This window comes from Dermochelys coriacea, chromosome 2, assembly GCF_009764565.3.
Source record: "Dermochelys coriacea isolate rDerCor1 chromosome 2, rDerCor1.pri.v4, whole genome shotgun sequence".
Lineage (NCBI taxonomy): Eukaryota > Metazoa > Chordata > Testudines > Dermochelyidae > Dermochelys > Dermochelys coriacea.
In genome coordinates, this window is record NC_050069.1 from 147,908,887 (window position 1) to 147,936,379 (window position 27,493).

General features: G+C 43.5%; 1 protein-coding gene across 5 annotated transcripts in view; it reads left to right on the top strand.

Annotated features, from left to right (window-relative positions):
- Nucleotides 1–27,493, top strand: part of NFX1 (nuclear transcription factor, X-box binding 1) — a 226,272-nt gene that overhangs the window by 48,764 nt on the left and 150,015 nt on the right. For 4 of the 5 annotated variants that reach the window (XM_043508487.1, XM_043508490.1, XM_038392949.2 and 1 more), the window contains exon 6: nucleotides 26,668–26,739. The exons of the other annotated variant lie outside the window; for it this stretch is intronic. In XM_043508487.1, coding sequence (XP_043364422.1) covers nucleotides 26,668–26,739 — 72 coding nt within the window. The remainder of the gene's footprint in view (nucleotides 1–26,667; nucleotides 26,740–27,493) is intronic. 5 annotated transcript variants of the gene reach the window in all.

Here is a 27,493-nt window from a genome sequence, read left to right on the forward strand (position 1 = left end):
AGAGCCCTCTACTATCCTTATGGAGATATTTATGACACATGATCAAGTAATCTTTTAACCTTGTATTGGTAAAGTAAATAGATACAGTGAAAGACTTAAAAAGCTCTAAGGCAGGATTTGCAGACCTCAGATCATTCTTGTAGTTCTCTTCAGAACCCTTTCCAAATTTTCAACGTTTATGTAGCGTGGACACCAGGACTGGACATACCATTCCAGTAATGGTCTCACCGCAGTTGTGTATACAGAGGTAGTATCCTCACCCTACTTCTTGATATTTCCCCTTCTTTATACATCCAAGGGTTGTATTTAGCTCTCTTTAGCATTGCGGTGGGGAATGCATGTTCAGTAGGTTATATACCATGACCCTTAAATCACTTTTGAGTCCCTGCTTTCCAGGATACAATAATCAATCTAATAAGAGTGACTTGCACTCTTTGTTCTTAGCTGTATAGGACCATGTATTTTGGTGTATTAAAATGCATGTTGCTTAAATGAACCCAGTTTACCAAATTATGCAGGCTGCTTTAGTCTTTTCTGCATCTTTGTTGACAATTTTTTTTACCATCTCACCTAGTACTGAACTTCTATCTTCCCTAGGATTTCTTTTATTCTAGATTTTTGTATTTTTATGTACAGTAACTCCTCACTTAATATTGTCCCGGTTAACGTTGTTTCGTTGCTATGTCGCTGATCTATTAGGGCTCATTTAAAGTTGTGCAATGCTCCCTTATAATGTTGTTTGGCAGCCACCTGCTTTGTCCACTGCTTGCAGGAAGAGCAGCCCATTGGAACCAGCTGGTGGGAGTGTGAAACCAGGGTGGACCGACAGCCACCCTATCAGCTTCCCTAAGTTCCCTGTGCGGCAGCTGCCCAGCAGGCTATTAATTGCCAGGCAGTTCAGGTTTCCCTCCCCCTGCTGCCGTGTGCTGCTCCTGCCCTCTGCCTTGGAGCTGCTCCCAGGAGCCTCCTCCTTGCTGTGCAGGGGGCTGGGGGGAAGAGGTGTCACCCTCCTCCCGCTCCTGTATCCCATCTCTACAGAGTTAGGGGAGGGGGAGAGGACATGACAGGGCTCAGGACAGAGGGAGCTTGCGGTCAGCAGCTGCTGTCTCAAGTTGCTGATCTACTTAAAAAGGCAGCATACTTAGAATGAGGTCTAAGGTACTTAAAGGGGCAATGCGCATAACTCTCAATCCCACACAGGGTGTGTGTGTGTGTCTGTCTCTCTCACTCACACGCGTGCGCGCGCACACACACACATATACACTTTGGAAAGTGGAAGGAGTGGTGCGCTCCAGTGGGATAGCGTGGGTTCATCATCACATTCAGTTTCCGCAGGGAATCTTTGCAGCCACTGCCATGCATCTATTGTGCTCCCTCCATTCATGTGCACTCCCTCCATTCATACTTCCTTGTAGAGTGAGGCTACATTAACAACATGTTAACCCTTGAGGGCTCAGCCGAGTGCTAGTTCATCATTTTAGGAGCAAGACATTCCCTGGGAAGTATCCCATCCCACCCTCTTTCACAATGTCTTTTGTCTGGTGAAAAAAATGTCCCTGGAACCTAAACCCCCGCCCCGCCACCCCTTTACATTCATTCTTATGGGGAAATTGGATTCACTTAACATCATTTCACTTAAGGGATATAACTACAATGTTAAGCAAGGAGTTACTGTAAATTATCCTTATCTCTATTGACAATAGATGTTTCTTATCAGTTGCCTAGATTTCTTAACTTCTGATTTATATCCATTGTCCTCCACATCCCATCTTTTCCCATTTGTTACATTATTTCTTAAGTTGTGAATGTTTAAATGTTTAAAGCTGTCGTTTACATGCACAACATTAGAATGAAAATTATTTTTTTTACTTTGAGGAAGCTAAAGCTTTTCTTAAGTCGTTATTGAATATTGTGGATGAAATATAGTGAGGGTTTGGATGGTTTACAGAACAATATTCCCACAGATTTTATCTTAGATTTTTAATAAAATGTTCTATGTTATGGTAGCATTTCACTGTATATTAACTTGACTACATCTTGTAGCCTCCATTTGCTATCATGTATTTCTTGTAGGTTTTTACTGTTTTTAAAAACCCTCGATAGCTTTTTTTTTTTTTTTTTAACCACAGACTCCCAGGTGATTTGAGAGATTTTTCTTATCTCTGGTGAAGGAACTTGTTAAAGCTTTATGTAATTTTTAATAAATGGTGTTAACCAGTTCTTTTTTTATCCATTATTTTACTGACATGTTTGAATAATTAGAGATTAGTGAGACACTAGTTCCTTTTGCAAAAGCTGGTTAGACCATATTATAATGTGATTTTGTGTTTTGTTCTATTTTTAATGATCATTTCAACCATTCTGCGAGGTATTAGTTGTAAGGCTTACTGGTGTCCAATTCCCCAGATCACCTCTATAATTTTTTAAAATACAGATACATTTGCTATACTCCAGTTCTCTGAAACTGTTTTCAGAAACTATCTAGTTTTGTTAGCAGCTAACTTCACATTGAGGCATCTTCAGAACTCTTGGGTGTACACCAGCTGGCCTGGTGACTTACTGCTTTTTAAATTATCATTTTGTTCCAGCACCTTTTCTTCTAACATAGTCTCTGATAGCACCTCTTCTTTATTACCAGAAAAGAGTGGATGTGAGAGAGGTATCTGCCCAACCTCCTCTCCAGTGAAGAATGGTGCAAAAAAATCATTTAGTTTCTCAGCAATGACCTTCTCTTTACCTGAGAATCTTCATTTTAAAAGTAAATTTCTAACCTTCATGGTTGTAGAGAGGAGCATGAGAATAACTAGAATGATTCAAGACATGGGAAAACTCTCATACAAAGAGAGTGAAAGGATTTGGGATTGTTTACCTTAGAAAGGAGACTAATAAGAGAAGACAAATGATAATATGTATAAAATAAATGATACAGAGAAAGTAGATCAGGATCTTCTGTTCTGTCCCTTTAAGAATAAGGGGATCTTCAATTAAATTGAAAGGTGGCAACTTCAAAACTGATTGAAGAAATACTTTTTTACAGAGTACATAATTAGACTGGAATTTATTGTCATATGAAATTGTGGAGGCCAAGAAATTAACCATATAGATGTCCAAACTAATTTTGAATCTTGATAATTTCTTGGTCTCCATCTCTAATACCCCTTTCTCTAATATCCCTTCAAAAATGTCACCTTTCATTACAACTCTGTATATTCTTGTTAACTGTATAAATATATCCAGTCTCTTTTTTTTGAATCTTGCTAACAAGGATATACAGAGTTGTTGTAATGAAAGGTATCATATTTTGGAAGGGATATTAGACCTCATGCTTCAGGATTTAAAACAATCTAACTATTCAATATTAGAATGAGAGCTAATGTGGGGGTAGACTATCCCATGTCTGCCTACTGGGAGGTTCTTACACCTTCCTCTAAGACATCTGGCACTTGCCACTGTCAGAGATGGTACTGGTTTAGGTGGACCTTGAGTCTGATCAATTGTGGCCATTTCTCTCTTGCGTAATGTAATCACATGATGCTAGTAGTTGGGGCTTTAGGACAAACACTACAGGAGTAGGTTTCAGAGTAGCAGCCGTGTTAGTCTGTATTCGCAAAAAGAAAAGGAGTACTTGTGGCACCTTAGAGACTAACAAATTTATTAGAGCATAAGCTTTCGTGCATCCGATGAAGTGAGCTGTAGCTCACGAAAGCTTATGCTCTAATAAATTTGTTAGTCTCTAAGGTGCCACAAGTACTCCTTTTCTTTTTACAGGAGTAGGTGGGTGAAATTCCGTGTCCTGCATTGTGCAGGAGGTCAGACTAGATGGTCCTTTCTGACTTTAAAGTCTGTGATTCTAAAAATCAGTTTAATGAGACTAAATTGGGGGGCCCAGATAATCTTCATCCAAGAATATTAAAGAAACTGGCTCATGAAATTGCAAGCCCATTAGCAAAAATTTTTAATGAATCTGTAAACTCGGGTTGTACCGTATGACTGGAGAATTGCTAACATAGTTCCTATTTTTCAGAAAGGGGGAAAAAAAGTGATCCAGGTAACTACAGGTCTCTTAGTTTGACATCTGTAGTATGCAAGGTCTTGGAAAAAGTTTTGAAGGAGAAAGTAGTTAAGGACATTGAGGTCAATGGTAATTGGGACAAAATACAACATGGTTTTACAAAAGGTAGACCATATCAAACCAACCTGATATCCTTCTTTTAGTAGATAATAGATTTTTTTTAGACAAAGGAAACACAGTGGATCTAATTTACCTCGATTTTAGTAAGGCATTTGATATGGTTTCACATGGGGAATTATTAGCTATATTGGAAAAGATGGGGATCAATATGAAAATTGAAAGATGGATAAGGAACTGGTTAAAGGGGAGACTACAACGGGTCACGCTGAAAGGTGAACTTTCAGGCTGGAAGGAGGTTACTAGTGGAGTTCCTCAGGGATCGATTTTGGGACCAATCTTATTTAATCGTTTTATTACTGACCTTGGCACACAAAGCGGAAATGTGCTAATAAAGCTTGCGGATGACACAAAGCTGGGAGGTATTGTCAATAAAGAGAAGGACCAGGATATCATACAGGAAGATCTGGATGATCTTGTAAACTAGAGTAATAGTAATAGGATGGGTTTCAGAGTAGCAGCCGTGTTAGTCTATATCCACAAAAAGAACAGGAGTACTTGTGGCACCTTAGAGACTAACAAATTTATTTGAGCATAAGCTATCATGGGCTACAACCCACTTTATCAGATGAATAGAATGGAACATACAGATAGATAGATAGATATACACATACAGAGAACATGAAAAGGTGGAAGTTGCCATACGAACTTTAAGAGGCTAAGTAAGTAAGATGAGGTATTGTCAGCAGGAGAAAAAACAAAAACACTTTCCTAGAGATAATCAAGATGGCCCATTTCAGAGAGTTGACAAGAAGGTGTGAGGATACTTTAACGTGGGGAAATAGATTCAATTTGTATAATGACCCAGCCACTCCAAGTCTCTATTCAAGCTAATGGTATCTAGTTTGCAAATTAATTCCAGTACAGCAGTTTCTCTTTGGAGTCTGTTTTTGAAGCTTTTCTGTTGCAAAATTGCCACCTTTAAGTCTGTTACTGAGTGACCAGAGAGGTTGAAGTGTTCTCCTACTGGTTTTTGAATGTTATGATTCCTGATGTCAGATTTTTGTCCATTTATTCTTTTGCGTAGAAACTGTCCAGTTTGGCCAGTGTACATGGCAGACGGGCATTGCTGGCACATGATGGCATATATCACATTAGTAGATGTGCAGGTGAACGAGCCCCTGATTGCGTGGCTGATGTGATTAGGTCCTATGATGATGTCACTTGAATAGATATGTGGACAGAGTTGGCAACGGGCTTTATTGAAAGGATGGGTTTCTGGGTTAGTGTTTTTGTTGTGTGGTTTGTGGTTGCTGGTGATTATTTGCTTCAGGTTGGGAGGCTTGTTAGGGGGCTTATTCCTTCACCCGCTTACTTCCCTGGTCCTTCTCGTATGAACAGAGAGCAACAATACCCAAAGTCCAAAGGTGCAAACAATTCGATGTTTGGGGTGAACTTCCAGCAAGCATGATTCCAGTTTCCTTCCTTAGTGTCCCCCTTCCCAACTCTGACACCACAGAGCCCTACATAGATTCATAGATGCTAAGGTCAGAAGGGACCAGTCTGATCATCTAGTCCAACCTCCTGCACAACACAGGCCACAGAATCTCACCCACCCACTCCTACGAAAAACCTTACCTATGTCTGAGCTATTGAAGTCCTCAAATCATGGTTTAAAGACTTCAAGGAGTAGAGAATCCTCCCTCAAGTGACCCGTGCCCCATGCTACAGAGGAAGGCGAAAAACCTCCAGGGCCTCTTCCAATCTGCCCTGGAGGAAAATTCCTTCCCGACCCCAAATATGGCGATCAGCTAAACCCTGAGCATATGGGCAAGATTCACCAGCCAGATACTACAGAAAATTCTTTCCTGGGTAACTCAGATCCCATCCATCTAATATCCCATCTCAGGGGATTAGGCCTATTTACCCTGAATATTTAAAGATCAATTACTTACCAAAATCACATTATCCCATCATACCATCTCCTCCATAAACTTATCTATCTGACTTTAAGATTCTACTCGATCTTTTGCCACCACTGCTTCCCTTGGAAGGCTATTCCAAAACTTCACTCCTCTGATGATTAGAAACCTTTGTCTAATTTCAAGTCTAAACTTCCTGGTGGCCAGTTTATACCCATTTGTTCTTGTGTCCACATTGGTGCTGAGCTGAAATAATTCCTCTCCCTCTCCTGTATTTATCCCTCTGATATATTTATAGAGAGCAATCATATCTCCCCTCAACCTTCTCTTAGTTAGGCTAAACAAGCCAAGCTCCTTGAGTCTCCTTTCATAAGACAAGTTTTCCATTCCTCGGATCATCTTAGTAGCCCTCCTCTGTACCTGTTCCAATTTGAATTCATCCTTTTTAAACATGGGAGACCAGAATTGCACACAGTATTTCAGGTGAGGTCTCACCAGTGCCTTGTATAATGGTACTAAAATCTCCTTATCCCTACTGGAAATACCTCTCCTGATGCATCCCAAAACCACATTAGCTTTTTTCATAGCCATATCACATTGACAGCTCATAGTCATCCTATGATCAACCTATTCTCCAAGGTCCTTCTCCTCTTCTGTTACTTCTAATTGATGTCTCCAGTTTGTAACTAAAATTCTTGTTATTAATCCCTAAATGCATAACCTTACACTTCTCACTACTAAATTTCATCCTATTACTATTACTCCAGTTTACAAGGTAATCCAGATCCTCCTGTATAATATCCCGATCCTTCTCTGAATTGGCAATACCTCCCAGCTTTGTATGCTCTGCAAACTTTATTAGCGCACTCCCACTTTTTGTGCTGAGGTCAGTAATAAAAAGATTAAATAAGATTGGTCCCAAAACCGTATGCTTTCTGCTTCTTCTTAATCACTACTCTAAGATGCTTGCTCATGCAGCTTGGCTACAACTCCTGCCTGTGAATTTTTTCCCCTTTCTTGGGATACAGGCTTCTGATAACTTCTGCAGCTTTGATTTAAAGTAATCCCAGGCCGCCTCTATCTTTAGAACCATAAATTTTTCAGTCCAATCCACTTCCCTAACTAATTTCCTTAATTTTTGAAAGTCAGCCCTTTTGAAATTAAAAACTCTAGTTGCAGATTTATTTTTGTTAATCCTTCGGTTCAGTTTGAACTGAATTAGCTCATGATCACTTGAACCAAGATTATCCCCTACAACCATTTTTTCTATGCGGTCCTCGCTACTCATCAAAATTAAATCTAAAATGGCATCCCCTCTAGTTGGTTCAGCAACTACTTGGTGAAGGAATCCATCAGCTATCGCATCTAGGAAAATCTGAGCCCTATTATTTTGACTAGCACTGGCCCTCCAGTCTATATCTGGGAAGTTAGTCTCCCATGATCACGCAGTTTCCATTAGTATTTACTTTATTAAAAAGATTAAAAAGGGCTCTATCCATATCCAAATTAGATCCGGGCGGTCTATAGCACACCCCAAGCACTATCGTAGGAGAGGCTCTACTAGTTTTCTTCCCCAATGTAATTTTTGCCCAGACGGACTCTGTCTTATCCATTGCATCGCTTCTTATTTCTTTACATTCTACCTCATCATTGATATACAATGCTACTCCACCACCTTTACCTTTATTTCTGTCTTTCCTAAACAGCACATACCCTTCAATACCTGTAGTCCAGTCATGACTACTATTCCACCATGTTTCTGTTATCCCTATAATATTTGGTTTCACTTCCTGCACCACTAGCTCTATTTCCTCCATTTTGTTACCTAGGTTCCTCGCATTGGTGTACAAACATCTTAATTTTTGCTCTTTGGCCTCGCTCATATTTTGTACCCTATTAGGCACAGTCATTCTAACTCTATAACCTATTAGACTGGTATCTACAGTGCCCTCGCTCCTTATATACATTCTCCTACCCACGGCCGTGTCCCTGTTCCCATTTCCCCCCTTAGCAAAACATGATTCCAATTCCCCACCCCCATTTCCTGTTCCCATTCCCTGCCCCCCCACTTCCTGATTGACTGCAGACTACATAGTAAAAGTTGAGATCTGCTTAGCTATACCTTAACCAATCATTTTACTGAAATTTAACTAACCAATCCTAATATATTGTAACATGATTATTTAACCAGTATATCCCACCAGCTTAATTAGTTTACACTCAGCAAAATTAATTGTATAGCAGACGGAAACAATCACAGAACCAGACACACACCATGCCAATAAACAATAGCAAAGTGGGAACCATAATGACAAAACATTACAGAAGTGAGGATTTCACAACTATGTCTATAAAGACATAAGGGTTTCCCAGCTGTGTCTATTGATAAGTGAGTTCTTACTGAACAGAAAACTATCAAACTAAACTTCCTTTTACATCCTCAAGGCTCTTCTCTTTTTCTGGAGGTGATAGATCAGATCACCTTTCTAACAGCCCCAGATTGCCTTATTTCAGTGTGACTAGTTTGGAATGTGAGGATGTGACCATATGCTTCCCAGGATATGGTTGCCTCTGCTGCTTAGCCAGAGATCTTAGCTTAAGAACAGGGCCTCAGACTGTCACAGTAAGAGAAGGCCCTTACACCAGTGATTTTGATTCTTTCTTTCTTTTCTTCCTCTATAACTAGCTAAGTGATAAGAATACACCTAAATTCTTAGAGTATAGGCCTTTACAGATGAACCTGAATATCTATATCCTAACAGGGCTGTCTGTAAGCTAGGACTGGTCTGTCTCCCAAGACCTGTGAGAGCGAGGGATCGTCTTTCAGGATAGGTTGTAGATCTTTGATGATGCGCTGGAGAGGTCTTAATTGAGGGCTGAAGGTGATGGCTAGTGGCATTCTGTTCTTTTCTTTGTTGGGCCTGTCCTGTAGTAGGTAACTTCTGGGTACTCTTCTGGCTCTGTCAATCTGTTTCTTCACTTCAGCAGGTGGGTATTATAGTTTTAAGAATGCTTGATAGAGATCTTGTAGGTGTTTGTCTCTGTCTGAGGGATTGGAGCAAATGCGGTTGTATCTTAGAGCTTGGCTGTAGACAATGGATCGTATGGTGTGTCCTGGATGGAAGCAGGAGGTATGTAGGTAAGTGTAGCGGTCGGTAGGTTTCTGGTATAGGGTGATGTTTGTGACCATCTCTTACTAGCGCAGTAGTGTCCAGGAAATAGACCGCTTTGTATGCCACTAGCCATCACCTTCAGCCCCCAACTAAAACCTCTCCAGTGTATCATCAAGGATCTACAACCTATCTTGAAGGACGACCCATCACTCTCACAGATCTTGGGAGACAGGCCAGCCCTTGCTTACAGACAGCCCCCCAACCTGAAGCAAATACTCACCAGCAGCCAGACGCCACACAACAAAAACACTAACCCAGAACCTATCCTTGCAACAAAGCTGTTGCCAACTGTATTCACATACCTATTCAGGGGACACCATCATAGGGCCTAATCACATCAGCCACACTATCAGAGGCTCGTTCGCCTGCACATCTACCAATGTGATATATGCTATCATTTGCCAGCAATGCCCCTCTGCCATGTACATTGGACAGTCTTTCCGATGAAGTGAGCTGTAGCTCACGAAAGCTTATGCTCAAATAAATTTGTTAGTCTCTAAGGTGCCACAAGTACTCCTTTTCTTTTTGTCTTATGAAAGGAGACTCAAACCGCTTGGCTTCTTTAGCCTAACCAAAAGAAGGCTGAGAGGAGATATGATTGCTCTCTCTAAATATATCAAAGGGATAAATTCCACGGAGGGAGCAAAATCATTTAATCTCACTACCAGTGAGGACACAAGAACAAATGGATATAAACTGGGCAGCAGGAAGTTTAGACTTGAAATTTGACGAAATTTCTGACCATCAGAGGAGTGAAGTTCAGCAACAGCCTTCCAAGGAAAGCAGTGGGGGCAAAAGACGTATCTGGCTTCAAGACTAAGCTTGATAAGTTTATGGAAGGGATGATATGATGGGATAAATTAGTTGCCAAAATTAGGCTATCTTTGACTATTAGCGGTAAATATGCCCAATGGCCTGTGATAGGATGTTAGAGTGGGTGGGATCCGAATTACTACAGAGAATTCTTTCCTGGTTATCTGGCTGGTGAGTCTTGCCCACATGCTCAGGGTTTAGCTGATCACCATATTTGGGGTCAGGAAGGAATTTTCCTCCAGGGCAGATTGGCAGAGACCCTGAGTGTTTTTCACCTTCCTCTACAGCGTGGGGCATGGGTCACTTGCTGGAAGATTCTCTGCACCTCAAAGTCTTTAAACCACGAGTTGAGGACTTTAGTAGCTCAGACATAGGTTAGAGGTTTGTTACAGGAGTGACTGGGTGAGATTCTGTGGCTTGCATTGTGCAGGAGGTCAGACGTCATAATGGTCCCTTCTGACCTTAAAGTCCTATGATTCTAAACACTCAAGATAACCTCAAGAGCTGGCAACACTGATTATTCTTGTTACCAGCTGTGCCTGTTACTTTGGGGTTATTTATTCGGGTTACTCTTTAGGGGTAGGGGATTCTGTACTTCTATAAGTGTACTGCTTATGTGACTTGTGTTCGCCTATGGAGCTCTACTTCTCCCTACTGCAAGTGCCCTCCTAATGGAGCTATCCTGCAGGACCTAGGTTCCCCAGGGTTGGGTTCTTCCAGCCCCAGAATCAGCTGCACGCACGCACAGATTAACAGAGTGTGTCTGAGAGGACTGGATTAATCAGCACTCCCAAGCTGGAGTCCCTGGACTCAGCAGGCTGGGTCAAACAGCACCTCCAAGCTGTCACTCTCATATGCCATGAGCCCCACACTGGAATAAAGCACGCCTGAGCAGGCTGGATCGAGCAGCACTTTCAATCTGTCCCCTCATATGCCCTTGGACTCAGCAGAGTGGGTTGAGCAGCACTTCCAAGATGCCACTCTCATATGTCCCAGGTTCAGCATGTCTCTATCGCCATTTTCACGTTACAATTGTTGTGGAAGTAACCCACTTGATGAGCAAACCCCACAGGATTTTTGAGTGCTGCAGGGATCTTTTAGCTTAGGTACAAGGAGTGTTGCTGTAGAGTGAATGAAGAAACCAAAAAATACCCACCGGGGGGGGGGGGGGGGAGAGACAGAGAGAAGCAACCAGCTTAATCATGAAAGTTATTTATTGCCAGATAATAACCATAAGGCAGCCAAACAAACAAAACAGTTATAATATTAAATCTAAGTTAAATTTGATTATAAAAGTCAGGTTTACAAAACTGAAACTTATCACACAAGTCAGGGTCAGAAGGCTATACCTAGAGAGAGAGCGAGATGGGTTCTCACCTCTCCATGAAGCTTGAATTGATCGGAGGTCCCAGGTGGTGGTGCTGGCTGAGAGTCCGGAGTGCTGGAGTCAGGCAGAGCCCCTAGCACGATCAGTGAGGAGAAGATGAAGTCCCTATAGAACTGATACAGATTTTGGATCCAGGCATCAGAACACTTATTTGAGCATAAGCAGGGGTTTTTGTAGAGAAACAACAATGGTTCAAGGGAGAACACTAGATTTGTTTGTGTAAACAAGGGAGTATACCAAAGTTGTTGTGTTCAGGCTATACCATGGGAGCTGATCGTTCCTGGCTTTGGGCGGCATTCCTTGGAGGGAACTCAAAATGCAGTTAGGAAGCTTCGCTATTTTGGATACCAGTAAAAGATTTATTACTAGAATTGGTCTGATAACTACAAAGCTGGGTGTGTGTAGGTGTGGGTTCATTAACATCTGGAGCAGAGATCCCCCATCATGCAGTGCTTCCCTGCTTTTCTGGTCCCAGAGTTCTATGGGGTTCTTGCCTTGGAATCTCTGTTCTCCATTCCGTATGCTAATGGAGATGCCTCCTTGTCCCATATTCGATGCAAATGCAGCTAGGGGAGTTTCCTTAATCCTGTCATCCTTATTCCAGGGATTTAGGTGCATCTCCCACTGCCTTTTCGTTGCTTTTTGTAAATCTTTCTTCTGATGCAGATTTGGTTCAAGCAGAGACTGGGGGTGTGGTGGGGGAGGGAGGTCTTTTGTGAGTCAGGCAGGCTGCGTACTGTGCCCTGGTTCCCCAAGAACACAAAGCTTCTAGATAACCCCGTTGATGAGGTGCTTGCACTGAATGAGTATCCCTATCACATCCTTACTCTGTGGTACCGGGTCTGATCTTCAATCCATTGCAGCCGCCGCATCAGTCGCTGGATCCAGCAAACCAGTAGAACGAGACCAATTGCTAGTATAATTTGGAAACTGATCATCACCACAATGGGGTGAAGCATGATATTCAAAAGACCTGTTACACTAGGGCTCCACCCAAGAAAAGTCTTCCACCAGGAGTGATAGCCTGTGTTTCTAACTGTAACTGCTAGCCTAGAGATCTCTTGGTTGTGGTGTTGAATCTCGAGTTTGCCATTCTCCCCCAAAGTTCTGAGCTTCTGCAGCTCACTTTGTAAGGAGGGATGGGTTAATAGTTCCTTAATGACAGTGAGACCCATTCCCAGGGAAATGGGGGAAACCTCCTTTTAGAGCTCAGGATAAGCTTTCAAATGTTGTACAGTCCATATAGGCACAGTAAACTTAATATCACAACTAACAATAATGGTTACATTACAGAAATCATGATTAATAAGATACTGTGGGTTGAATCCAATGTCCATTAATCAATGCAATGTTACATCTTTCTTGCACACACACATGCTTTACCATCACAGATAATAACAGACCCCTCTTCCTGGATGACATCGAAGGAATAGTGAGACTTATTCCCAGGTTATGGGAAGAAGCATTCATCATGTTCCTCCAGCACTTGGTCTTCTCAGATATAGCCCAAACCTTCGTTTCTCCTACACCCCTTTACATTTACTATGTTCCACACATTATCTTTCTGCCAGGACCAAGTGTTAGGATCTCTGGAGTACATTACTGAGTTATCATTAATCCAGGAGTGGGCAAATGTTTTGGCCCGAGATCACATCTGGGAATAGAAATTGTATGGCGGGCCATGAATGCTCACAAAATTGGGTTGGGGTGTGGGAGGGGGTGAGGGCTCTGGTTGGGGGTACAGGCTCAGGGGTGGGCCAGAAATGAGGAGTTCACAGTGTTGGAGGGAGCTCCAGGTTGGGGCTGGGGTGAGCGCTCTGTGGTGGGGCTGAGGATGAGGAATTTGGGATGTAGGAAGGTGCTCTGGGCTGGGACTGAGGTGTTTGGAGGGCAGGACGGGGATCGGGGCTGGAGCAGGGGTTTGGGATGTGGGAAGGGGTGCAGGCTTCGGCTGGGGGTGTGGGCTCTGGAATGGAGCTGGGGATGAGGGGTTTGGGGTGCAGGAGCATGCGCTGAGCTGGGATCGAGAGGTGCGGAGGGAGGGAGGGGGATCAGGGCAGGGATTGGGGCATGGGGAGAGGCTCAAGGATGCAGGATCTGGGTGGCACTTACCTCAAGAGGCTCCCGTAATCAGCGGTATGTCCCTTCTCCAGCTCCTATGCAGAGGCATAGCCAGGCAGCTTGGCACACTGCCCCAGTCAAAGGCACTGCCCCTGCAGCTCCCATTGGAGTCCTGGAGGGAGCCATTGGAGCACATAGGAGCCAGAGGGAGGACATGCGGCTGCTTCCAGGAGCCTCATGGAGCAGCCACTGGCCAGAGTGCCAGAGCGGGGCTATGTGGCTGCTTCCAGGAGCTGCGTGGAACGACCCCCCTCAACCCTGCTCTCGGGCTGGAGCTCCAGAGTGGTACAAGCCCGAGACCCTGCTCCCCAGCAGGAGCTCGAGGGCCGGCTTAAAATGGCTGGCAGGCTGGATCCAGCGCACGGCCTTTAGTTTGCCCACCCCGATTAATCTAATCCCAGTGGGACTACTGGGTGGATTACTCTAATTTCCTTGCCTGCCACAGTTATCAAGAATAACTGAAAGCTTTGCTGGTGGTAACTGTACAAAGCATTAACTAGTCTCCACTAGGGCCAGAGGACTAATTCTTCCTCCATTACATGAGGCCGAATCAAGTTGATTGCCTCCATGGAAATTTGTCCTGCTATGGCTTGCCAAATCATTCCCATGATTATATTCTGGGTAAGAGCCTGAGCTTGCTCACACGCTGAGGTCAATGTGACATTATTCTGGAGGGACTGTACACCAGACATCATTAACTCTTCATCTTTTTCTGAGTCTTTCCCACCTAGGAAATACCTCACTTCTTAACTGCTGTTCCTCACTGAATTGTTTCAAAGATGCTATTAATGGGGTTCCCATCTTTCCTACATTTTCGGTGGCATATGATATTTTATTAGCCAGAACTTCTATGTTTGCGGCATCAACTAAAGAGATTCCTGTTCCTACAGGTGCAATCCAATCACTTAATTCCCTTTTTACTCTATTTACATGGTCAGCCCTGTGCCACATTTTTACCCATTCATCCCAACCCTTATGGCTAGTTCCAATCAAGGGAGTGCATACAGGTGCTATGTGAGAGAGATTCATGCTTTTTAAGTGGATTTGAACCTTCCTTTAGAAAAGTCTGAGGTTGAAGAACCAAATGGTCTTGTTGATCCAATTTTAACACAAGGGTCCTGAAATTGGGGCTCTTAAACGTCAGAGGGGAGTGAGGTTTGTGATCAGAGGGTCAAAATTTAAAATGTTTTTTTGTTGTGGTTGGCCCAATTCCATTTTGTACAATCCAGGCTCATGGAATCCCTCCGAAATGGCAATGTGCCCATAGAATTTAAACCAAATTGTTGGCATGAGCTTATCAAAATGTGTGCCCTTTAATGGAACTACCTAGTCTGGGCAACCTGGCTGAATCAAGTCATGTCCAGCTAAAGTCCAGTTCAGCGGTTCCCAGTTTGAGGAACCATGTGGTGATGATCTCGCCTGCTGGCGAGATCAGAGACAGCTGCAGTTCATCTCCGGGTAACGGAGGTGTCTGGGTTCTGATGACAACGATGACACGTAGGGGCATGGTTGCTCCCCAAACCGCAGAGAAAACCAGGACTATCCTGCACCTTCTGCCACCTGGGAAGCTGTTACTGGTTGTGTTTGATGGTGTATGTCCCTTTCGAGACCATAACGGTTTACAGAAGAATGGGGCGGAGTCTGGTGTGGTCTTAGTTTCATAACAAAACTTGAGTCGCTACCCGGTGGCACTTTGCGTACAATTGGCAACGCTTTTCCAGGGGCAACCCAAGGAGTTACTAACAGCATAGAACTGGTAGCTACACTGCAGGGCCAGGGGGTTGCTTCCATTTCTATAGAATCCATACATGTGGCACAGAAATTTTATTTCCTGGCCTCCAGCTGGCAAGCACCTCCAGAGGTTTAGAGGGATCACAGGTTCAGCATAGAGCCTGGCCAGCATCAGACTCCAGACACTTATGAACAGCAGAGATCTGGTGCAAAGGTAGGATGGTATGGCTTGGGTTCGGGACCTGTGAGGGGGAAGGGAAGAGAGAACAAACTCCCACACTCCCCTGGTATATACTGGGAGAGTCTGGGACCAATATTGTAGGGTGAACATGAAGCAGTGACCTAGGTGAGGGTGGCCATAATAAGTCGAGGACTTCTCTGGCCTTTTCCTGCCTCAACATCGGGGTAGGCACTGACAAGCCCACCTGACGCGTATTTTCCAACAGCCCCAAGCCATTCCTTCTTGCTAACCAAGAAGGGTGACTAGCAGGATGGAGAAGACAGTTTTAATAATCCTTGAGGGTCAAATGGTTTACCCTTCTGCTCTTTGAGCTGTGGAATGAAACCATTTCCATCAGGGTTTCCCATTTTTTCCATTCAGGATTTCTACCTGATGATAAACACTGGGGCTGGCCCAATTCACAATAAAGCAGGGGCCATCCCAGGTGTGTGTCAAAGAGTGCTCCTTTGCTGAAAACTTCCTGTACATTAGTGGTTGGCCTAATTCCCATATTAACGGAGGTTTTCCCCAGCCTAATTTTTGTCCATATTTTGCTGTATTATGTCTAGCTGTGCAGCCACTCACTTGTGTAATGCAGCCATCACAACTACAAAGGTTTGTACCCATTCATCTGTTGCCACTCCCAATCCACCAACTTTCAAGCATGCGCATTTGTCTTCCAGTCACAACTTCAAAGGGAGTGTACCCATGTATAGGCTTAGAGCCTCTTAGCCGTTAAGATGATTGGTAGTTTTTCATCCCAGTCCCTCCCTGAGCTCTTTTTTTTTTTAAAAGCTTCCTTTAGTGGGTGATTGGTTTGTTCAACTTGTCCAGAGGACTCAGGGTGTCCAGCTATGTAGAAATGTTGCTTAATGCTTAAAGCCTTACATAGCTCTTACATAACATCTCCCACAAAATGGGATCCCAAATCTGAATCAATTACTCTGGGAATTCCTATTCTTGAGAAAACGGTGTTAAAGAGCTGCTTAGCAGTGACTGAGGCAATGTTGGTTTTAGTAGGGATGGTTTCCACCCATTTAGAGAAGGAATCTACTATTACCAGGCAGTATTTATTCCCTCTACTGGTGGTGGGTAAAGGGCCTATGTAATCTATCTGAATCTGGGAACAGGGACCCCTCTATTCTTTGGTTCCTCAATGCATTTTTTCAAACCTGGCAATTAGCATTAACCATGACGCACTGCAGACAATTATCACACCACTGATTTATATTGGCTTTCATGCCTGGCCCCCACCCTGTATCTTTAACCTTATTTAAAGTATCCTGTTTTCCTTTATGCCCTTGCTCTTGCACAAACAGAATCAAGTCCCCCCGTACCTGGCTGGGGACTATCCAGTGCCTTTGACCACCTGCACCCACTGCCCATTGGACATCTCCAACCTGCTCAATCCTGTATTTTCCTGTGGGATCTTTAACTGTCTTGGCTAAGGACAGGATTTCTGTATCACCATCTTGAAGGGTCCTTAAGTCCAAGGTATCTATTCCTTTGCCTATTTTTTTTTCCCCAGGTAGTTATTGCCTCTGTTTGTTCTACCTGGTCTGTGTCTCTAGTGTGGTTACGAGTAGCAGCAGCTTTGGCTAAGGCATCAGCTCTATTGTTCCAGTGTGCTTCTTCTGAGTGATTTTTCTGATGCCCCTTTGTGTGCGTCAGCAAGGTGTCCCCAGTTCTTTCCTTGATCAGATTTGCTACGTCTCCATTTGTCTGAATGAGAAATGAGGGGCCCATCTGTGGCTATCATTTCTCTATTCAATCGAAGGGGGAGCCACACAGTGATTGCTCTGGCTGTCCAGTCAGTGTAAATAGTAACAGAAGTATCCCAGGTTTCATAAGCTAGGACAGCTCTAACTGCCTCCACCTGGGCTGCTTGGGCAGAATGAGGGTGAACTAGTCCTTGGAGCATCTCTCCATCATTTACACAGATCACTCCATACCCTCTTTGGGGATGACCCGTATGGTAGAAACTTGAGCCATCTGTAAACCAAATTGCAACCCCCTTTTGTTTAGCATCTGCAAGCTTCATGCCTCCCTTGACTAGTGTTTTACTTGGGGAAGGGTTAGTTATGCTCCTCTCCTTCTATAACTAGCCCACCTGGGGCTGGTGAAATGGCTTGCTCTTTTTTAAACTCGACTCCTTGGTTTACTAGGGTGAGGGTCCATTGAGCAATGCGTGGGTTAGAGACCCGGCCATCTTCTATTTTCCCCGATATGATGTACTTAGTGCATTCCCCTCTCATCTGAACAATGATCTTTGACCCTCCAATAATAAATTCTCAATGCATGAGGCTCCAGACCAATTCAAGACACTCCTTTTCACAGGGGGTAAAGCCTGGCTTTGTTTGATACAGAAGCCTGGAGGCATATGCTATGACTCTGAGCTCCTTGCATTGCCTTTGTTTGAGAGTAGCTCCGACACTTGTTTCTGAGGAGGCGAATTGAATCACAAAGGGCAGGGCAGAGTCAGGTTAAGCCAGGGTAGGAGCACTAGCCAAACCTTATTTCAAGGTGGCCAGGGCAGTTGGTTGGTCTGGTCTCCATTCCCAAATCCTGTTGTTTTTTAAATAATTGGTACAGAGGTTTGGCTTTGTAAGAGAACATTTCAGTGAACTCTCTGGAAAAGTTAAAAGTTCAAGAGAGCTCACAGGGAGTGTGCGTCAGTGGGAGCAGGTAGCTTTCCTATCGTTTATACCCTTTGTTGATCGGGAGTCCAGCCATCCTTCCCAAGATGCACCCCCAAGTATTTCACTTGTTGCTATACTAACTGAGCCTTTTCTCTATTTACCTTCAATCCGGTTTCCTACGCTATAGTCAACACCTCTCTGGTGATTTCCTTGATCATTTCTGAAGTGGGGGGTGTGTATTAAAATGTTATCCACATATGAAATTACATGTGAGTGGTGGTCAGGGCACAAATGGTTTTAGTCACGTGGGCATGACAAATACTAGGGGAAGAATGGAAACCTTGGGGAGTCCAGCTGAAGGAATATTGTTGTTCCCTATAGGTAAAAGCAAACTTATACCAATATGAAGGATGGAGCAGTATAGCCATGAAAGCATTAGCCAAATCAATCACAGAAAACCATTTTGAGTCAGCTGCTACTGCTGCTGCGATTTCATTGTATTTAGCTACTACAAGAGCTGCTGCAGGGGTGACTGCATTTAATGCACGGAAGTCTATTGTCATTCCATAAGTGACCCCGTCCGCCTTAAGGACTGGCTATACTGGTGAATTGCAGATACTTTGCGTAGGCACAAGCACCCCTTGTTCCAAGAGACAGTCTATAGTATCGGTAATGCCTTCCTCTGCTGCAGCTGGGTACTTATATTGCCTTTAAGGAGGGGGATCTTTTCCCTCAATCAAAACTTCAGCATCTATTTTTGCACACTGCCTTATTTTTAGTCCATACCCTAGGAAATTCTTGTACCCACTAATCACTAATGGAGGTTAGGGTCGCTGTGGGTGCCTTTATAGCAGCACAACGATGCACAGCAGAGATCTCTGTAGGCCCCCATTCTAACCTCCATAACACACCGTTAGCTAGATCCACAGTTAGCTGAAATGTTCGGAGGAAAGGTACACCTAGGATTCCCTTCTCATTTCCCTCATGAGCCCAGCATTCTATTTGCCCCTGTAGTCTGTCAGTTTTCAAGGGAACATCCTGCCAGACTGGAGCTTCCTGGATTTCTCCCCCATACCTGCTGAGCTGAACCTGTTTAGTGGTGGGTCTCCCTCCAGAGAGCCCCTGGGGACGTAGAATGTTTAGTGATGCTCCGGTGTCCACTAGCAATTGGGCTAATATCCCTGGGTTTTCCCACTGTAGCCTTCACAGTGGGTCTCCCCCATACATCACACTGAAGTCTTGCGATCAGATGGGGAGGCCCGAGACAAACCAGGCAGACTTACTGATCGGCCGACTCTCTCGAGAGCCTCCACTCAGAAGAAGGGGCAGGGATTTGGTTTTAACAGGGAGTGGGCGTGGGGGACGCACTCTGTACTGGGGCAGTGGGCCAAGTGGGGGCTCCCTGCATTAACTCTGTTCTCTGCATGATCTGAGACTAAGTATTAATTAGAATGCTGAGGGGCTGACTATCATATTTTCCCATACCCTCCCCCAACTTCACCAGCTCCATCCAAATCATGTTCCTAAGGGCATGGCTACACTTGCAGATGTAGAGCACTGTGAGTTAAACCAGCCGTCGGAGACGGCAGCAGGGAAAGCGCTGCAGTATGTCCACACTGACAGCTGCAAGTGCACTGGCGTGGCCACATTTGCAGCACTTGCAGTGGCATTGGGAACTGTGTATTATGGGCAGCTATCCCACAGAGCACCTCTTCCCATTCTGGCGCTGTGGCTAGTGGGAAGGGGATGGGAGGGTTTGTGGCATTCTGGGTCCTGTCCCGATGTGTTGCATCAGTTCGCATCCCAGCAATCCCTGGGCTTCCATCCACATTTGGCGCCATCTTTCAACGTTTTTTGTACTGCGCGCGCTGTCTTCCCTTTTGGTCTGCAGGAGTGGATCCCAAACTGCTGAGGAATATGCTGATGTGTCTTGCCAGCACATCATGAATTGCAGTCAAGTTGCTCCCTACGCTGTGAACTGACAGTGAGAAGTCGGAGGATGATATCAACTCTCATAACACATACGACATGAGATTGCTTGTGGCATTCACGGACATGCTCACTACCATGGAACACCGCTTTTGGGCTCGGGAAACAAAGACTGAGTGGTGGATCACACTGTCATGCAAATCTGGGATGATGAGCAGTGGCTGCAGAACTTTCAGATGAGAAAAGCCTCTTTCAGGGGACTGTGTGATGAGCTCGCCCCCACCCTGCGGCACAAGGACAAGAGATTGAGAGCTGCCCTACTGGTGGAGAAGCGGGTGCTATTGCAGTCTGGAAGCTGGGAATTCCAGATAGCTACTGATTTGTTGCTAACCAGTTTGGAGTGGGAAAGTCAACCGTTGGAGTTGTGTTGATGCAAATTTGCAGGGCCATTAATCACATCCTGCTCAGAAGAACCGTGACTCTGGGTAACGTGCATGACACTGTGGATGGCTTTGCACAAATGGCTTTACCTAACTGCGGAGGGGCGATAGATGGCACACACATTCCAATTCTGGCACCAGCCCACCTAGCCTCTGAGCAAGTTAATCGGAAGGGGTATTTCTCTATCGTTCTCCAAGCGCTTCTGGATCACTGTGGGCATTTCATTGACATTAACACAGGCTGGTCCGGAAAGGTGCATGATGCATGTATCTTTTGAAACACAGGCCTGTTCAGGAAGCTGCAAGCCGGGATTTTCTTCCCAGAAAAGATCACCATACGGGAAGTTGAAATGCCCATTGTGATCCTTGGAGTCCCCGCTTACTCTTTAATGCTGTGGCTCATGAAACCCTACACAGGGAGCCTTGAAAGCAGCAAGGAGCAGTTCAACAACAGGCTGAGTCGGGGCAGAATGACTGTGGAGTGTGCTTTTGGCCATTTAAAGAGCCGCTGGCGCTGTCTGTATGGGAAACTGGACCTGGTCGATGTCAACATCCCCACGGTTATATCGGCGTGCTGTACCCTCCATAACATTTGTGAAGGGATAGGTGAAAGATTCACTCAGGCATGGAACTTGGAGGTTGAACACCAGGAGGCTGAATTTGAACAGCCAGAGAGCAGGGCTATTAGAGGGGCTCAGCGCAGGGCTGCAAGGATTAGGGATGCTTTGAGGGAGGAATTTGAGGCTGAAAGCCACCACTAATGTTTGGTGCCCTGCACAAGAGTGAAGTGCAGTGGTTCCAATGTTAGTAGGAATCTGTGCTTGCTACATATGATGCACTGACTTTCAGTGCCTGTTGCTTTCATGGGCTATGATATCTTTTACTTAATGCAATAATAAAGAATCTTTTCAAAGCCAGAAAACTCATTTATTGAAAAGAAAATTCATTTATTGACAAGAAACACAACTTCTTGGGAAACAGAAAGGGCATGACACATCTGTGCGGTGGGGAATGGGACAATCACAGATTTGTATATGTCCTGTTATAATAATGAGTCTTCCTGTCTGGAATGCTGTGCAATGAGTGCTGCACTTCAGGCTGGCTAAAATGCATAGTGATGGGGGTTGAGTGCAGTGGGTAAGGGTCGTAGTTTGCAGGGTTGTGTGGTGAAGCCACAGGTGTTGAAAGCAGCTGGTGATGATAAGAACCTGGATGTTGGGGAAAGTGGGTTGACGGTGACATAGTGGCACAAGGGAAAGAGTTTTGGGACAAGGGCTGCATAGGGGGTGGGGGTTGGGGCGCGGAAGTGCTCTGCCTGCATTGCTATGAGTGCCTGTATTGAGTCTGATTGGTGTTCAATGATGCTTATCAGCCACTCCGTGATTTGATGCTGGCGATCCGCATTCTGCTGGTGGACCCTCCTTTCACTCTCCCGCCATCCCTGCACTTTTTGATTTTCATTAATGGACTGCTGCATCACTTCATGCAGCATGTCCTCTTTGCTTTTTTGAATACACTTCCTGATTCTTTGGAGTCTTTTGGCTGTTGATAACAAAGACAGCTGGGATCTCAAGGTTGCATCTGTAAAGCCAAAAAGCAACACTTAATAGAGGCAGCATTCTTCACACCAGACAGATCAATGATTCAGCCGTACTTAAAGACAAGCACAGTAGCAGAAATTGCCCAACCCAAAGCGAGTGCACATAACCCACAGGAGCCCCAAAATGGTGAGTAAGCATAGGGGCAAAGGAGACTGATTGTTTCACGGCCGTACTGTCCTCTGGCGTTCTGTGCCTTGGGGAGAGCCAACAACTGCACGGGGCCCCTGAACACTGAACACACTCCCCACATTTTCCACAGGAGTTCGTCCTGGAAGATATCTCGCTGCTGAGAGTGACCTGGGAAGCAAAGGAGGGTTTTCTACTCTACAAAAACTGCATTGTAGAAGAAACAATGGTTCAAGGGAGAATACTAGATATGTTTATGTGTAAACAAGGAAGTATACCAAAGTTGTTGTTGTTCAGGCTATACCATGGGAGCTGATCATTCCTGACTTTGGGCGGTGTTCCTTGGAGGGAGCTCACAATGCAATTAGGGAGCTTCACTATTTTGGATACCAGTAAAGGATTTATTACTAGAATTGGTCTGATAGCTACTGAGCTGGGTGTGTGTAGGCGTGGGTCCATTAACATCTGGAGCAGAGATCGCCCATTATGCAGTGCTTCCCTGCTTTTCTGGTCCCAGAGTTCTATGGGGTTCTTGCCTTGGAATCTCTGTTCTCCATTCCGTATGCTAATGGAGATGCCTCCTTGTCCCATATTCGATGCAAATGCGGCTAGGGGAGTTTCCTTAATCCTGTCTTCCTTATTCCAGGGATTTAGGTGTGTCTCCTACTGCCTTTTCATTGCTTTTTGTAAGTATTTCTTCTGATGCAGATTTGGTTCAAGCAGAGGCTGGATTAGGGGCGGGAGTCTTTCACAAGTCAGACAGGCTGGGTGCTGTGCCCTGGTTCCCCAAGAACACAGGTAACATTCTATGGAATCCTTTAGGATCATAGAATATCAGGGTTGGAAGGGACCCCAGGAGGTCTTCTAGTTCAACCCCCTGCTCAAAGCAGGACCAATCCCCAACTAAATCATCCTAGGCATGCTTTTTCAAGACTGACCTTTAAAACCTGTAAGGAAGGAGATTCTACCACCTTCCTAGGTAACGCATTCCAGTGCTTCACCACCCTCCTCGTGAAAAAGGATTTCCTAATATTTAGATATTGCTCCCTCATTTATTTGGCCTAATCTGTCTTTTACTGTGTTGTAACCAGGTATTATGGTATCCAACTGATTTTTTTTGTCATTCCACTGTATTTCCACAGTGCCAGCGAAAGATATTCTTGTTCTTTTAATTTTTGCTTTAGAGTTTCATGTTTGTGTAGAGAAATTAATCTATCATTTTTATTTTTTACCAAGCATCTATTTTAACTGCCTAATCGGACAGCTTGATGATTTTACTGAAATTTCATGCGTTCTTGTCCTCTCCTTATCCTCTAGTTCAATTGTAATTTTGCTTCCTATTCTTTACTGGATATACAGATGCAATTGTACTCTGTCCATCGATGTGCTCCTTAACTCCTGTCAGCTTTCCCCCACCTCATAGTTTAAACACTCTTCCAGTATCCTATTTTACGTGCTTGCAGTCTGGTTTCGTTTTATAGAATCATAGAATATCAGGGTTGGAAGGGACCTCAAGAGATCATCTACTCCAACCCCCTGCTCAAAGCAGGACCAATTCCCAATTTTTGCCCCAGGTCCCTAAATGGTCCCCTCAAGGATTGAACTCACAACCCTGGGTTTAGCAGGCCAATGCTCAAACCACTGAGCTATCCCTTCCCCAATATTTAATTAAGGTGGAGCCCCCATCCCTTTTCTACAGGCTTCTCCTTCCAAAAAATCTTCCCAAGTGCCTAGTAAATTTAAACTTGTCCTCCTTACACTGAAGTTCTCTGTGCCTAGTTGGACCCAGGCATGGACTTGAAAGCATTTCAGAGAAGGCTTCCACGGAGGCCTTGGATGTAAACCTTCTTCCTAGTAGTCTAAATTTAGCTTCCAGGATCTCTCATGTAACATGACCACAGACTTCTCCACAGCAATCATCAGAAGTCCATCTAAGTTTCTTGTGATGTCCACAGACTTCACACAGGCAGGCAAGTTTCTCATCTGTTTTCTCAGTCACCTTATACCCAATATATTCCTATATCTCCTATGACCATGGCCTTTCTTAGTCTCCCAAGAGTTTCTCCTCCCCTGGAGAGCAGCAGCCTTGGTGCATGAGGAATTGTCAGTCTAAGTGGGTTCCAGTTAAGGGTGAGTGTTTGAGTCTAATTGCTAATCAAAAACATGTATGTGCACTGGAGATCAGTTAATGTCACTGAGACATTGAGCTTTTGCATTTCCTTACCTTTGTGATTTTAATTTCTAATTCTAACATTGCATTGTTATAAAACAAACAACTAATAGAGTTAGTTATGACGTTTTTTAAAATATGCCATGTGACAATTTTTCCTACGATCTAATGTTTTAAGTTAACATACTTTTTTCTCTGAATACATTAGAAAAATGCCTGCTAAAGATTGCAACATGTTTTTAAACTTTAAATATAAAAGTTATCTTGAATGTTGATATTGACATAGTGTTACTATTCAAGGTTGTCATTGTTACCGATGACATATAATGGTTAACATGGAAGTTAATGTTGACACAGTGTTGCTGAGGACACAAGCTATAATTATAACATTAGCATTATCTCCACAATGGCAGAAGGATTAGGAGAACATAGTGCACCAAGTATACTAGAGAACTTTAGAAGACAATGTTGTAACCCACCCTAACAGAATGTAGTTTTTAGTGACCTTTAGGGACTAGACCACAATTAGTAGCTTGAGTCTGCACCTGGTTCTGTATCTCAAGCACTAGATTCATGCTTTTAGATTCAGAGATCTCTGTTTCAATCCCTACAGACACAGGTGGGCTTGGCTGAATTTGATTTTTGTTTTTAAGCATTTTTAATTTTTATTGATTTTAAATTTTCATGGTTGTGCAAAATTATGAGTTTTAAAGCATTCTATTTTTTATTTTTATTTTATTTAAATTTTCACTGATGCAGGAAGCTATGGGAGGGTCAGACAATGGGGGATGGGTCAACAACAATTATTTAATGACTGTAGGTGTTGAAATTCAAACACAAACTGTCAAGATCATATGTCAACATATATACAATAAATATTAAATCAGACAGTTCTCTAGCAGCATTTATTTTACTGTAAATGTCTATCAGTAAATTTCAATTATTATGATGGAAATATTTTTTCATCAGTTTGTGTGAGTACAGTGAAGTCAATATTTACTGAAATTTACAGATACAAATCTAATTTTTTCACGCCTCTTATAGTATTTAAAGTGCTATGGTCATCTGGACTTCAGAATGAGAGGTTCCCTGTCAAAGCGAGTGTACAATCTACAATGACACAGCATGGCTTTTTGTCCTCCATAGTAACTTGGCATTGTGTAATGATGCCCCTAGTCAGGACAGCTGTACGGAAAGAACCCTGGATTTCTGGATTTAAAAGAATCAGCTACTACTCTGAGCTAAATGATAGAGCCTTTAAGTTAAAAACAGATTTCACAAAGGGTATGCCTACACTCCAATCAAAGGTGTTATTGAAGCTTGTGTAGGCATACCCACACAAGCTTTAATTTAGCTAGCACAGCTAAAAATAACAGTGCTGCCATGGTGGCAAGAGCTTCATTGCATGCTAGGAACGTAAGAATATACCCAGGGTCCCAGGTGGGCTTGTACAGTCTATGCTGAAGCTTGTGCTGCCATGGTTTCACTGCTATTTTTAGCCATGTTATGAGTGAGTTAGATTAAAGCTAGACTAAGTATCTTAACACAGTCTGAAATCACCTCTCCACTTCAATTCCAGTGTCCACGTTACCCATGCCTGCTTGGGTGTTGCACTCTGTCCCCTTCTAGTGGCACCTAGCCCAGCTAGAGATTGATGAGTCTGCTACAGCTTTAGCTGTAGTCATCTGGCTTTTAGCTCATGCAGTAGAGGCTCATACACTAAGCTTCAGAGATTCCAGGTTCAATCCCGCCTGCCGATGGTCTGTTGGCATTACACACATACCCAAAGGTAAATGTTAGAGTTAAAAACAACTGTGGAGTCTGAAATAAAATGTTATTAAAATGAATGCCAAATGCCTAAAAAGTTTAGAGGGTTGGTGTCACAGAAGAAAAGATTTGAAAGGTAGGGACACCTTTTGCTAGAGACGAGGAGTGTATCATCAACAGTGTTGTAGTTGATATGAAGGTGGCAAAGAGTACTGGAGACCTAGCCCTTAACTTATTTCCATTCTCTCAAGGATTTCGGTGAGTGGTGTAGATCCTGAATTGTCACCAAGTTTTTGTTAGTGTAAATATAACTTTGTAAAACACTTTAGGAAAAATATTAATATACAAATGTTCTGATAATGTACTGTTGTGTTTTAAATTTACAAGCCTTTGGTAACACTGCAGAATGTAGAAACTTTTTCTCTGACAAGTGAAACAAGTTTAAAAATCAAGATACCATACGTTTTTTGTGACTTATTAAAATGTTTTCATTTTTAAGCCTCTGCCATCCAGGTCCTTGCCCATCATGCCCTGCCTTTACGACAAAAACATGTGAATGTGGGCAAACAAGGTGAGATTATTTTGTTTATGTTTTGTACAAACAAAAAGAGGGAATTTTATAAATACAAATTGTAATAAATTTCCATTCTTTGAGGTAAAAAGAAAAGGAGTACTTGTGGCAATTTAGTCTCTAAGGTGCCACAAGTACTCCTTTTCTTTTTACGGATACAGACTAACACGGCTGCTACTCTGAAACCATTCTTTGAGGTATACTTCCAGTCTGTGTATTGGGAATGTCCAAAGCTATTTCTTACAACTTTGCTGAAAACTAGATGCAATATATTTGAAATCTACTCTGTTCTTAAAAAATCTAAATAGGGACAGACGTAATACCTGAAATAGAGTCATCCTGGTAACTTTTCATTTTTACAATTACATTTTAATATATTTTTAAATTCTCTTCCCTTTTTTTGAATGAGAGATCCACAGAAACAGGGAATGGAAACTGAAATTGATATATGCAAAGAAAAAATTGTAATTGTTACAGTAATCTTAAATGGTATTTGTAATAGGTAAATGATTGAGGTAATTTTTAGTTGATGTAAACATGTTGCTCTAAACCGGGGTTCTCAAACTTCATTGCACTGCGACCCCCTTTTGACAACAAAAATTACTACATGACCCGGAGGAGCGGGGACTGAAGACTGAGCCCACCTGAGCCTTGCTGCCCTGGGTGGGTGGGTGGAGGGGAGCCAAAGCCTGAGCCCCACTTCCCTGGAGGGGCAAAGCTGTAGCCTCAGGCTTTGGCCTCAGGTGGTGGGGTT